The sequence below is a fragment of the Glandiceps talaboti genome, chromosome 22, assembly GCF_964340395.1.
Source record: "Glandiceps talaboti chromosome 22, keGlaTala1.1, whole genome shotgun sequence".
Classification (NCBI taxonomy): Eukaryota; Metazoa; Hemichordata; class Enteropneusta; family Spengelidae; genus Glandiceps; species Glandiceps talaboti.
The window spans coordinates 2862501-2875378 of record NC_135570.1 but is presented as its reverse complement, the minus strand read 5'-3'; the positions used below and the strand labels follow the sequence as shown (position 1 = coordinate 2875378).

The following is a 12878-nucleotide window of genomic DNA, read 5'->3' as shown; positions in this document are numbered from 1 at the left end:
GTGAACGTTTCTGACACATTCGCGAATCACGAACAAATAACGTAGATGCGCGTTGTCGTGACGTAGAACGATAGGGTATACATCCTATCGTTTTTGTTCGAATGCCTTCAACTTGGCCTTTGTTAGTATAAATTATATATAACTTCTATGAAAACTCCGGAAAGAGCAGATGGGGATTGGAGGACCGAATAAGAAATATCACAAAGGCATGACGGGATGCAAAAATAACAAAAAGGAAAATAGTAAATTAATTAAAACAAAATTAGTCAGTCTTGTATTTAAGGATTATATCAGACGTACGCTATATATATAATTATCTATACTCGCAAAATATTCAATTCTGATGTCTTGAACAACTCCTTAAATACAAACCAGAATACTTGCCAAATTCGTTGCATACAGTTTGTAAGATTGTGAGTTGCATCTATATATATATATATATATATATATATATATATATATATATATATATATATATATATATATATATATATATATATATATATATATATATATATATATATGGTCTATATGCGACGATTCCACATTGAGCAAATATCCGTGTCTTGTATTACATGGCTGGCCACCCAGGGAACAGAACGCCATTGGTATGAAAGTAATATATTAGGCCACGACTTTCATGAACATCGAGTGATTTAAATTTTGTCGAGGTTTGTCATACATATTAGCCCTACTAAAGCTTTTTAATGTATGTGTGTGAGTGTGTATGTACGTGCACGTGAGTGTGCATGTGCGTACGTACGTACGTGCGTGTGTGCGTGTGTGTGTGTGTGTGTGTGTGTGTGTGTGTGTGTGTGTGTGTGCGCGCGCATGTGCATACGTGTACATGTGTGTTAGCGAGTGATTGTGTGTGGGGGTGGGTGGGTGTGGATGGGTGTGGGTGTGTATGTGCCTATCTGTGTGCTTCTACTATGTCTGTTTATTCTACACATCTCTTGAGGAAATTCAATAATCTATAGTTTTCGAGTAGAATTTACAATCCACATGATTATATATATTATGGATAAAGTCTTATTTTACCAAACTATATAGTGCACATTTCTATCTTGATTAATTTTTTTATAACTAATAAATGTATATTTTATCTGTTTCGACGATGAAAAATTAACTCTAAAATTGTTTATGAAAAGTTTGTGGTACGGGTACAACAATGTGTAACAAATCAATTTTCTCTAATCTCGTTCGTTGCTAACAATTTCGAATGTCAAGTATAGAGTTGGCATTCATTTACAGAACATGACAATATCACTACAAAACATTACAGTCTTATATCACCTTGACAACAGCTTACAAGCAGCTGACCCTTGATAGTACCAGCAAGAAACGACTTATCATATTGCCAAAAACTCAGTTCTACGTACTGATTCTGAAATAAACACCCATCGTGCTACTCTCTGTGTGTCTGTGAAAGTGCGCCAAACGTCATACAATTTTTATAAAATGTCACAACGATTTGTTGTTGTTTGTTTAGTTGGCTATTGTTGTTGTTGTTGTTGTTGCTGTTGTTGTCAACGTTGTTATTGTTATTGTTGTTGTTGTTGTTGTTGTTGTTGTTGTTGTTGTTGTTGTTGTTGTTAATATGTTTTTCGAGGGGGTTGTACACTAATCATAGTCTCTTGTCTGCACCTGCAAAAAATGTATAAAACGCCTGCCACTGTACTGGTAAATTGTTTACCTGATAAAAGTTAACGAAAAATAAGAACAGCAATTGTTGCAATAGTATTGTGTACTATACTAAGAGCGAAGTTATTGTATGAGAACATGCTTTCAATGGTAACTTCAACTAATTAACTAGTACAAGTCTGTATATAGGAAATGAGAGAATAAATAGTCGCGGTCACTATCCCCTATTCAAATATAATTGACCGTGTGTTTACTGCTTGTAATATGATTGACCGTGTGTTTACTGCTTGTAATATGCTTGACCGTGTGTTTACTGCTTGTAATATGATTGACCGTGTGTTTACTGCTTGTAATATGATTGACCGTGTGTTTACTGCTTGTAATAATGTGACAAACCACAAATATCTATGTAGATTCCTCACTCAATCACTTGAACATATGCATGTGTAACATATATGGTCGTAGTTCGCGTAAATGAAGTGTGATAGATTCCATTCCATTATCAATAATAACAAATAAATAAATTGTATTTAATGTCTTTAATTTCCATCATAAAAGCGAATTCGAGATTTATATTACATGTATACAAAATACTTGTCATTCTGAGTAAGCTCATTTGATAACTGCCATTATTACTAGGTGGCGCTATTACGATGAAATTGTGCCAATAATATTGTACAACAATGTCACTTAAACTCAAAGTGCAGTGACCCCACGACCCCGTCTGTTTATAGCGTTACGTCATTACACCCATCGTTTTCCGAATATTACGGTGCATTCAACTTCAGTCAACATACTTATAAAGTCCTTGTTCGTATAAAATGGTTAATGGGGACGCTTTATGCCCCTACAAAGCAAGTGACCAATACCGCTAGCTGCTAAACGAGAAACAGGTGGAGGGGACAACAATAAAAACAAAGGTCACTATGTGAACCGGACGGCTGAGGGCTCCCTTCCGCATACGTATAATTTACAGTTGACGTACATAAATCCAGTCCGAAAATAACCGTCGAGAGCTCTGAATACAGTGAACTTTTTTTACTTAGTTAAAAGAAATTCACATTGAGATATCGAATTCATGAAACGTAATTTTAATTCGAATTAATTTCAGAACAAAATTGTTGATCAAAACGGCGATTTATATATTGGTCCTATTGATCGGTACAGTATAAGGACATGTTTGAGTGTCAGATGACGACGCTGACTTTTGTTTTCCGATTCCATCCAATGATCGGGGGAGGAAGGGGTCCGACAATTTTATTCTTAATCTTTGTTTTGTTCATAGACACTCCTCTTTGAAAACTAACGAAAGAAAATGAGTATCTTTTTGTAGAGGTGAGGAGGAGGGGGTGTTTAAAATGCTAGACTTGACATACACATTAAATGGAGGGAGGGAACATTAACAATGTATTTCGTATCTTTGCTGAAGTAAAACTGACATATTCATCATGAAATGTAGAGCGACCGATAATTATCTGTGGTTGGAGGTATAAATTCACGGTCATGTCAAAGTGTAAGTGTCAAAGTTCAATTTCTCAGGTGGTGCCGTACTTGTCTTTTAACTTGACCTCCAGTTCCATCGCCATCAACTTGGCCATTTCGAAATTCAGTTGCTGCAATCTGTTGATAGTGTATACAGGAAGTTAGCTTAGTTTCGGTTACCCAGACTTTCGTATATTGACTACATCCACCAAACGAGAATCTCTGCTTGGGACGGACAGTCTGGCGAGTAACCGAGACTACCTAGAACTGTGTTGTACGAGTTTATTCTATGACAGTGTATATATCGAAGTTGTCTGTATACTAGTGTGTTCACTTCTATAGGTCTTACTACATCACAGGCTTCGAATACCTGTTTGTCTTTCCGTCGATATGTTTGTCAGTTCGGTGTATTTCTATCACTTTGCTCCAATTATTTGCGATAAAGGCGACCTTCTTGCAATTCTTTATATCGTAACACTCTGAAATGATTTCTTAAAAATGCCGCGGTTCCGTTTAAAAATTGTCTACGTCACGGACGGTCAGTGGTAATGGAACACTATTATTAACAAAATGATGATACTTTTGATCGTCTGTAGTAAAAAAAAGAAATACTAAGTGTAGTAATTTGAATAAAATAGGGTGTTTGCACGTCAAAGGGTTTGTGTATCCGATGTGCACAGTCCTGATTCAAATGTATGTTCGATACCTGTAAAGTGTGTTGTCGTGGTGATCCAATGACGTCAGCATCGTCTCCATCCATGTCAAATTGGTTGCTAGGTCGACCATGACCGCGAAGTCATCATGACGTAATGTTTTCTGGAATTCGCGGACCATTTCATAGAAATTAGCGTATTGACTTCCTTGCTGCAATTAATATATGATTCGTGAGTCCAGATTTGCTCTTCTCGTACGTATTGTTACATATATGGGAATGTGAAATTCTTTAATGACCTCCCACTGCTTCTGTATATCGAGGTGGCAGAAACTTATCTGTCGGGAATTTTTTTAGAAATTGACCAACTAAAAGAGAATACTAGCATGATATAGCAATGTGATAGATTAAAATGGGAATGAAAGGGTACAATTGTATGATCACAAAGACACAGGAGTTGTTGGAAAAGTTATTCCAAGACATTCGTATCAAAAATAACTATCAGGTTTTGAACAATAGTCCTGTACGAGGCTATTGAGACAATAGCATTTGTATTTGGCAATAGTCTCATCTAGATGTAGAATGTTCTGCTTAAGGTAATCAATCCCAAGTACTACTTGAGGTAGGATAGCTTTGTGTCTACATGGTTACGGCGTAGATGTCGCGTGATCCCTTCTAAACCCGTCCTAACCCTGTCCTGACCCCGTCCTGACCCTGTCCTGACTCTCTCCTGAGAAATATAATATGTGACGTAATGAAACTTTATTTACGTTATTTTGACACTCCCCCCCCCCTTTTTTTTCCAATTTATTCGTAATATGTAAATGACGGTCAGAACACTCTGGAGACTTTCAGGACAGAACGCGTCCACATATCACACAGGACAAAGTCGAGACGATTTCAGGACGCGTTTATGTCTACACACGTACGGGTCTCAAACTGTCCTAAGTATTACCTCAGGTAGAATTTTTTCGTGCCGTCTAGAAGGGACAAATGACAGTACAGAGGATGGGTCATGTTTTGTCACTATTTGAGTACCTGTTTTTCCAACATCTGTTTGACATCGTTGTGCTGTTTCTGTATCATGTATTCCTTCTTCTTTTGGATAGTCTAGACAAAATTTGAAAAAAGGCCTATCATAAGAGATTTCACGAGAATCCTCAAGCCCCCCCCCCCAAGAAACTAAATGATCATGCCCATAGCAACGGCAATATAATGCCAAGATGACAACAGAGTTAGGCTAGTGAAATGGACAATTATCTAAAAAATTAACAGAAACATGCCTAGTAACATGACTACACCCTTAGCAATAACAAAAGTGACGGTGTTTATTGTAAATATAACAACGGGAATGGGTAGGCAAGTGAATGAACACGGCTATTCCTGGCAACAAATACCATGCCCATAGCAACATCCAACATGCCAGTACTTCGGCTGAGATGAAAATTATGAGGGGTAGTCAAGTGCATGAGTAAGCATCCAAAAGCAAACACAAATATGTATGTCAACATTTATTACATTCTAATTGCAGTAAGCTGAAAGGAGTATGAGATAAAGAGACTGACGAACAGACAGTCAGACAGTCATCAGACAGACAGACAGACAGACAGACAGACAGACAGACAGACAGACAGACAGACAGACAGACAGACAGACAGACAGACAGACAGACAGACAGATAGATAGATAGATAGATAGATAGATAGATAGATAGATAGATAGATAGATAGATAGATAGATAGATAGATAGATAGATAGATAGATAGGTAGGTAGATACGAACAAATGTAGGCATCGTTATAAATCTGACATATGTTAATTGAATACTGCATAGTTCATATTAAACGCTCTTTTGTGCAGCATGGATACATTCTGATGCATATACGTGTACTACACAAGTGAAGTCTCACCGTTTCTCGTTCATGCGCCTGTTCCTCTCGGAAGTCTTCCGTTGCATCATGGATATTCATGATAATGACACTGATGAATATATTTGTGAATATGAAATGGCCCAGGAATATGAATAGGATAGTGTATACGCGACTTCCGGTCTGTTGTTTTTCATCAAGAGTTTGTTGTAAGTCAGTCCATCCATCGACCTGTCAAATTCATTTTTTTAAAAGTCTATTGAGTAGTTTCCACTGTCACTTTAAATATGAAAATTATGACAAATGTTGCGCTCGTGATCAAAGAATGCAACCATACAACCGGATACATTATTATAAAGTTGGCGCAAATTGAGTTTTATAACGGGTTCCTTTTTTTAAACTACTCAAAAGTCACAATACGCATGATAAAATATAATATTATTATGTTGATACATTTCTTCAATTATGGTTGAATTATCTTCTGGTTTACTTCAACGGTTGATGACTTAATCAATAGGGTGTCTTTCCTAATAAATAGGGAACTTGCAAACCCGCCATGTTGAATGTTGCATCATGGGAAATGTGATAATAAATACTAATCAATTAGCATTGTAAACAATATTGTAACATTGTTTGCAACCACAAATAATCAATTCATGACCATTGTGGGAGGTTAATTTTATCAGTAGCTCCAGATTAGGTATTATTATAATAACCACAGGTAATCCCATAGTCCTTTGCATCTGAGCATGCTCAGTTTCGATTGCAAGTTCCCTATTATGACTTAATACATTTAATTACCAAACACAGTAGAAGTAAAATACCATATCGAGCATTGTTTCTTGATTAAGACTTCAAACAGGTTGAATATCCACTTTGAATGTTTTTGAAGTACATAAAGAAAATCTTACTGTGACGTAAGCAAAGAGCGTCAACATGGCTGGTCCTAGACTTCCCCAGTGCTCTTTGTCGCCGTCTTCACGATATCCGAATGAATAATATCCGACCACAGCAAATAGAAACATGAGTAACAGCAGTAGTAACACTACGTTGAGGACAGACTTCCTGATGGTGTCTAGTAATGCAGTAACTAAAACCTGTAATACGAAAAGGATCAAAACAGATACATAAGATGCATCCTTGACCAGTTATTTACATGTCTTAATAGAGCCGGCAAAAGGACGGTCGCAGTTTGTTGTAATTTTTTGCTGTAACAGGGCTAAATTCCTAAATTCGGCTTTATGTAGTTCGTATGTACTACTGCATTGCTGTTGACAATGTTATGCATGCGCTGCTAATAGATGCATTTTATTAGGCCAAATAAAAAAATTTGTGTGGTTCCGATTACGTTCAATTTTAGAATAGATGGGGGAGGTAGATTTTTTATTTTTATTATATTATATTTGTTTTCTATGTGAGTGTCTATAACAATTTCAGGTTTTCCATTGTTTTCCAAATGGTCTCTGTGTTGTTTATTTCTTCCTATCAGATGTACAGCCATTACAGATTGGAAGAACAGTTTTATTTTGTCTTTACAAGTTGATGTCAGTTTCCTCATCCACTATTTCACAATGTTTGCAATGTTATTAATTTTTTTCTCGAATACGTTAAAAAAAGTTTAGGGTCGGCAGTGAAAAGCTAGGTGGGGTCGGGTAACCGGAACCAAACAATTATTTTTTCAGGCCTTATTGCTGGGTTAAAGGGGAATACCACTCCAGAAAGGGTAGATGTATTTTCATAAACGTTGGGTTCTGGAGAGTCATTTCATGATTTCACATCAAATAATCTTTTGCGCGATTGCCAAGAAACACACATATTGAAACTCTATACCACCTATATTGTTCTAACACTGGTCCTCGTGGAATTTAGCAGACATGCATATGTATTAGATGCACACTTAAGATTCACCGTTCTCAGTCTTACCTGTAATCCTTTGATGAAAGATACCGTCCGCAACGTCCGGAGCGCACGAAGAGCACGCAGAACTCGAATAAAATCGACATCACTTGTATTGGCGCCAGCCGTTGAGAAAATCGTCGGAAAGTAGGAAATGATTAAAACAATGAAGTCGAAAATATTATAATAGCTGTAAAAATAACGAACCGGCTCGGCGTAGATTTTCAAGATGAATTCCGCTGTATAGATTGCCAAAAAAATATCATCGGCAAATATGAAAAGAGCGTAAGCACTTTCTTTAATTCCTCGGTCGGTTTCCAACGCCATAAAAAGTGCGTTGAGCGAGATAGTTGTCATAATAAGTCCGTTGAAAAGTGAACTCTCTGTGACGCGTTGAACGTATTTGTGAAAGTTGTAATCGCATCGGACCCATTCTTGTTCCTCTATGTCCGAATCTACCGATGTCTCGTCATAGTTGGATCCTAAAGACGTGTGGGACATTTTGCTGGCGGAACCAAAGATGGCAAAATGTCGTCGATGAGAAAATATTATACAGTAGTTTCGAAAAGATATGACAGGAAATGTTCAAAATTAAATGTGTTCGAAAATCAGTGACGTCACAAATCACATTCGTTTCAGTGGGATGGAACGCACGTGCACGGTCGTTCTATCGCTTGCTATTTCCGTTGCTGCTGCATGTGCTAGGCGTGTACTTGCAGAGATGTTGTCTTTGCTAAGGGCTAGCAGCGATCATCAGGACACTTGTCTTGTTAGAAGTGGCGAACGTGTTGTGTTGTCTTACTCTTTTTCCATATATATATCAAGGAATTTTGGTAAGGGGAGGAGGTGTGCCTAGTTTGAGTGGTGAGGAAGTCAAAAAACGACAGAAATTTAGATTTTGCTCTTGCAGACCACTAACGGCTGATCTGCTAATTTCTCGTACGTAATTTTGTACCGTGAAATCTTAGAACCCAATTTGCGAACTGAACATTGTGGAAATCCGAGTAAAAAAGACATTTGATTCGTTGATGGTGTGTGTGGTTCGTAATCATTTGGCTAAACTCCAATATAGTCACCTGTATGTGTTGAAGTGACCCTAAATATGTACAGTGTCAACATTTTGGGCACATTGTCTGCCCATGTCATCACATATCGTCAATGGAAACGTTGGACGTTATTTGGAAGTTTACACAGTCGTGTTATTTGAGTTATGGACAAAAACAAAGATATAGATTTGCACTACTCCTGATCGTTGTCAGACTCAAAAGAATGCCATATTGGCACGATTGATTAGTATAGATACCAACGATAAGATTATCAAGCATACATCATTTTGCCTGGCTTCTCGGCTAGTTAAAAAAAAGCGTGGAAAAGACTGAAAGGTCTGTAATATTTCGGGCGAAAGCCTTGTCTTCTTGTCCAGAAGGTCCAAATGCAAATATGCAAGCATGGAGGTTTAATTCTCCCATTATACCGCCATAATGCAATCAATTGAAGTCGCAGAGCTTGCAAAAACTTGCATCAGCAGTTTTAGCCTAAAATATGATGTCATAGTCTATTTATAGCAACATCGGTGACGTCGCGGTTTCTATATATACGCCCCTAACCCCAACAACAAAGCAGACACAGCTAGCTCTGACTTCAGTGTTGGTGGACCGTTCCCAGCCCGACGTGAAAATGACGGACTGGAAGTGGGTGTTGTCTCGTTGTGACAAAGCTCCCCCCTGCTGATACCGCATACTTCGTACTTTTGTAGAGTTTCACCTCTGCATACCTGTACCGGTCCTCGGTGCGTGCACGTTTGCGGCCTCGCCGTCACTGTTCCACAGTGCTTAGAGGTAGTGTACGTTTCTGGGGGCCACCCGTGTGTAAACTCGATGTTGCAGGGTGTACGAGTTTAAATATCCTGGCACAGTTTACATTGTGGTGGCCTCTTGAACTATACCATGACTATTGTGGGTAAATCTCGGCACTTGATGTATTTATTCCATCGCAGTGGATATCACCATGATCTCGGTAATGTTTGCATTTGCATGGTTTCACTTTATCATTGACGGCCATTTTGGTTTTATTTGTAAGTTTTGTCTTCCTTCCCTTTCAAATTCTATTATGCATAGCGGTATATTGTTGTGGTTGAAACGAACGTTTTAAATGTGATATATTTCGTTGTCATGTGATATGAACTGAGTTGTTTCTAGATTTTGTGATCCATTGTTAAAATCTTGAATTTCTGATCATGGAGCCCTAAGTTCATAGTATATTTTCCTAGGCTAGTTACTTAGCAACGATCATAATGGCCCCCTTTTAAAATGGGTTGTTCTTTCACAATGCTGATTTGCTTTTCCACGTAACATTGTGCAATTACAATCAATAGGGCGGTAGTCGTAATAGCTGAAGATTTTGTTGTGGGTCAGGTTTTGGTCTCTGGTTTAATCTACGACATGGATGTCTCCCCAATACATCAATGGTTACAACGTGTTGTAGTGATGATCAAAGGTTTGTTATTCATGGGTACTCACTGTATTTGCTGGGTCAGTCGATTTGCAAGGTCCAAGTTCGATGTTTTGTGGTGTGGTTATGTGTCTCCGTCTTACCGTTGCACCTGCTGTTGTATAGCAGATCATGGATGTATTAGTGAGATCTTACTAATACACATCCTTGAGCAGACTAAGTACGGAAACACATAATCAGAGGCAGGGTGGAATTCTGTGCAATATTGAGACAACCCCCATTTCTAACCAGTCTTGAGTCGGAGAACGGTACATCAACCACTAGCAGCTACAACTCTTATCATCGACTTTATGAAGTATTCAATTTTAAGAGGTATTTCTTAATCGTTTTTTGTCAAAATAAACAATTAAACCGTAATCTTCATGTGGTGTCTTTTTTTAGATAATGATTTAATTAATTGGTATGAGAAGACAATGCCTAACACAAATTCAATGTGTGCATGGATATATGTGTTTCCCCTATCATTGTATCAATATTCCTAATGATATGAACACAGACAAGGAAGTGTCTTCCCTATGATAAGACCCACAGGCTGCTTCTCGAGAAAACTTCCAAGTCCCACATTGTAAGTGTGTGTTGTTTGGATAGTCGTGATTGACATCGACGACGATAGAAAATATTAATATTAAGTTGGAAAAATATATTTTAAAAAGATATAAAAATGCACAGGGGGTGTCTAGCATATCTGCTGTACAGTAACCTGTTTATACGAAGCGCTGTTGAGATACTAGTCTATCTGCTAGACCTCGGATGTTCTTCCGATACAATACGACACACGACCGAACATCGCTATCGAGGATGGAACATTCGGGCAAGCCCTCACTGCGAACTTCGTTCGCTTATAGTATCGAAAGAAAGCCCGAACGTCTAGCAGCAAGACTATTGAGATACATGCATCCCTCGTAATCTCAAGGCGTGGGAGGTACGATCAGCTAGCTATGTATATCGACAGTGTCCTAAACATGCCACTGCTGGACGGTGTCAAAGTTTACCTGTGTCTATGTAACAAATTTGGCGGGTAAATATCTGTAAACAGACATAATGCAGAAGAAAAATTCTTTATTGTTTGTTTTTATATTTCTTGAATGACTTGTAGTCTCAGTGTTTCGTACGGTTTGGTGTTCAAGTTCTTACGTTTGGTTATCACATCACGTAAAAATATGAAAATATTATTTTTAGTCAAAAGACAAACTAAAATAAACTTAGGAAGCCAAAATAATTTCAAAAGATTAATCAACTTTGTCTTAAGTTAGATAATACAGTGAGTCAAAGTAAAACCTGACTCTACCCATATCCCATTTTCTAAAATATGGCCATCCACCTGGGTACTGATTTGACCCCGCTCCACCCCTCCCCACCCCTGAAGGCTTGCTAAGTGTACCACTGGTGGTGTCATTCGTTGCCTTGATGTTTTCACCAGTTAGTTATTGGAGCATCTCATTGGGTTTTAGTAGCACAATCTACGTAATAAAATGGTCTAACTGCGTCTAACATTGGCAGTGTAAGATATGTATTTTTTGGGGGAAAAAACTAGATTACGATTTGTTACAGATAAAACAGGTTCAATACAGTATAGAATGTGTCTTTGTGGCGCATTTTACGAATTTGGTCGCATATTAATCTATAATTTCCACTTTAACAGGTAAAAGTATACAATTACAAGGTGCTTCGATACATCTTACTATTTGTCAGTAATTTTGAAATGGACATATATATATTGTTACAGTACAGGACAACCATACGTATTGGGTTGTTATATATAATATGAGAAGGGTGATAATACCATGGTTATCATATTTTGTGCTAATATAGTAATAAACTCATCTTTTCCATAACATAAAATTATGGTATAAACAGTTAAATACATATTTTCACGACTACTATTTGCCCAGTACTGTAAACCAGTTGTCCGAGGTTCTCAATTAATTCAATACGTTGTTATAATAATGCATATGGCAAAAAAGCCATTTCGATAAGTTCTGTGTGTCAAGAAAAATGTAAAAAAATTGTATATATAAATGTTGATGATTAGTCGTACTTAATTTTTCATGACGTCAGCGTTATGCTAATCAGTGGGGTCGTGCTCCCAAGGTTTGTTATATTGTTGATCGTTTCATACGACGTGTATGGCTCGTAAGCATACAATACATTATGTGGTAAATCGAAATCGAAAATAAACGAACATAAATGAAGTAGAATAAATCGAGCTGTATTCGACACCATATTAATCAGATTTTGATCAGATTCCTCGGACAACCTCACTTCAATTTGGAAACATATACATTAAAAACGCGATGTAGGTAAATTCGTGAAAATGTGCAGTGCAACATATCGTTCGGCAAACGTCGGACGATGTTGGGAATTACTAAATGTACACGTGTTATCATGGCTTAATATGTTAGTTTATAATATTATAAATTAAATTTATAGATATGCGGCACTCCTATTTATTTGTATGTATTTTATGTTATAACATAAATCGTTCTCAGTCGCGTGAATTTTTACCTCGATTAGAATCTTGAAATATTTTGATACGTGTCAGATGCATATTTTATAATAATGGATATAATTATTTAAGAAGTTAACCTAAGTGACACACAAATGGTAAAGACATTTATATAAACTAAAAATTTGTCAAGAAAGGAGAAAAGCGCTGCAGGGGGTCCACGTTGTTTGTTTCACAGATGTTTACAAATGTAAACACGGAACAAATCACATATGCAAGCAATTTCTGTATCTAAAGTCGCAGTGCTTGCAAAAACTTGACTCAGCAGAATAGATCGAGACATAATGGCATAGTCTATTTATAGCGAAAGCTATGACGTC

The 12878-nt window shown here is 37.4% G+C and overlaps 1 protein-coding gene across 1 annotated transcript; it reads right to left on the bottom strand.

Annotated features, from left to right (window-relative positions):
- Positions 1 to 2983: 2983 nt before the first annotated feature.
- Positions 2984 to 8042, bottom strand: LOC144452436 (cation channel sperm-associated protein 3-like). Its single transcript, XM_078143529.1, has 6 exons — positions 7569 to 8042; positions 6557 to 6742; positions 5688 to 5876; positions 4817 to 4888; positions 3833 to 3990; positions 2984 to 3264 (listed from the first exon to the last, which is right to left on the bottom strand). Exons 1-6 carry the CDS (start codon positions 8040 to 8042, stop codon positions 3180 to 3182), a joined length of 1164 nt encoding a protein of 387 aa, XP_077999655.1. The 3' UTR covers positions 2984 to 3179.
- Positions 8043 to 12878: the final 4836 nt, after the last annotated feature.

Bases quoted from the DNA above. Each gene is read 5' to 3' on its own strand.
- LOC144452436 (XM_078143529.1), bottom strand. From the start codon at position 8,042: ATGTCCCACACGTCTTTAGGATCCAACTATGACGAGACATCGGTAGAT. The intron at 5,877-6,556 runs GTAAGATTTTCT...TGAATTTGACAG, and splicing joins CGCTCTTTGCTTACGTCACA to GTCGATGGATGGACTGACTT. The intron at 3,991-4,816 runs GTACTCAAATAG...TATTAATTGCAG, and splicing joins AACAGATGTTGGAAAAACAG to CAAGGAAGTCAATACGCTAA.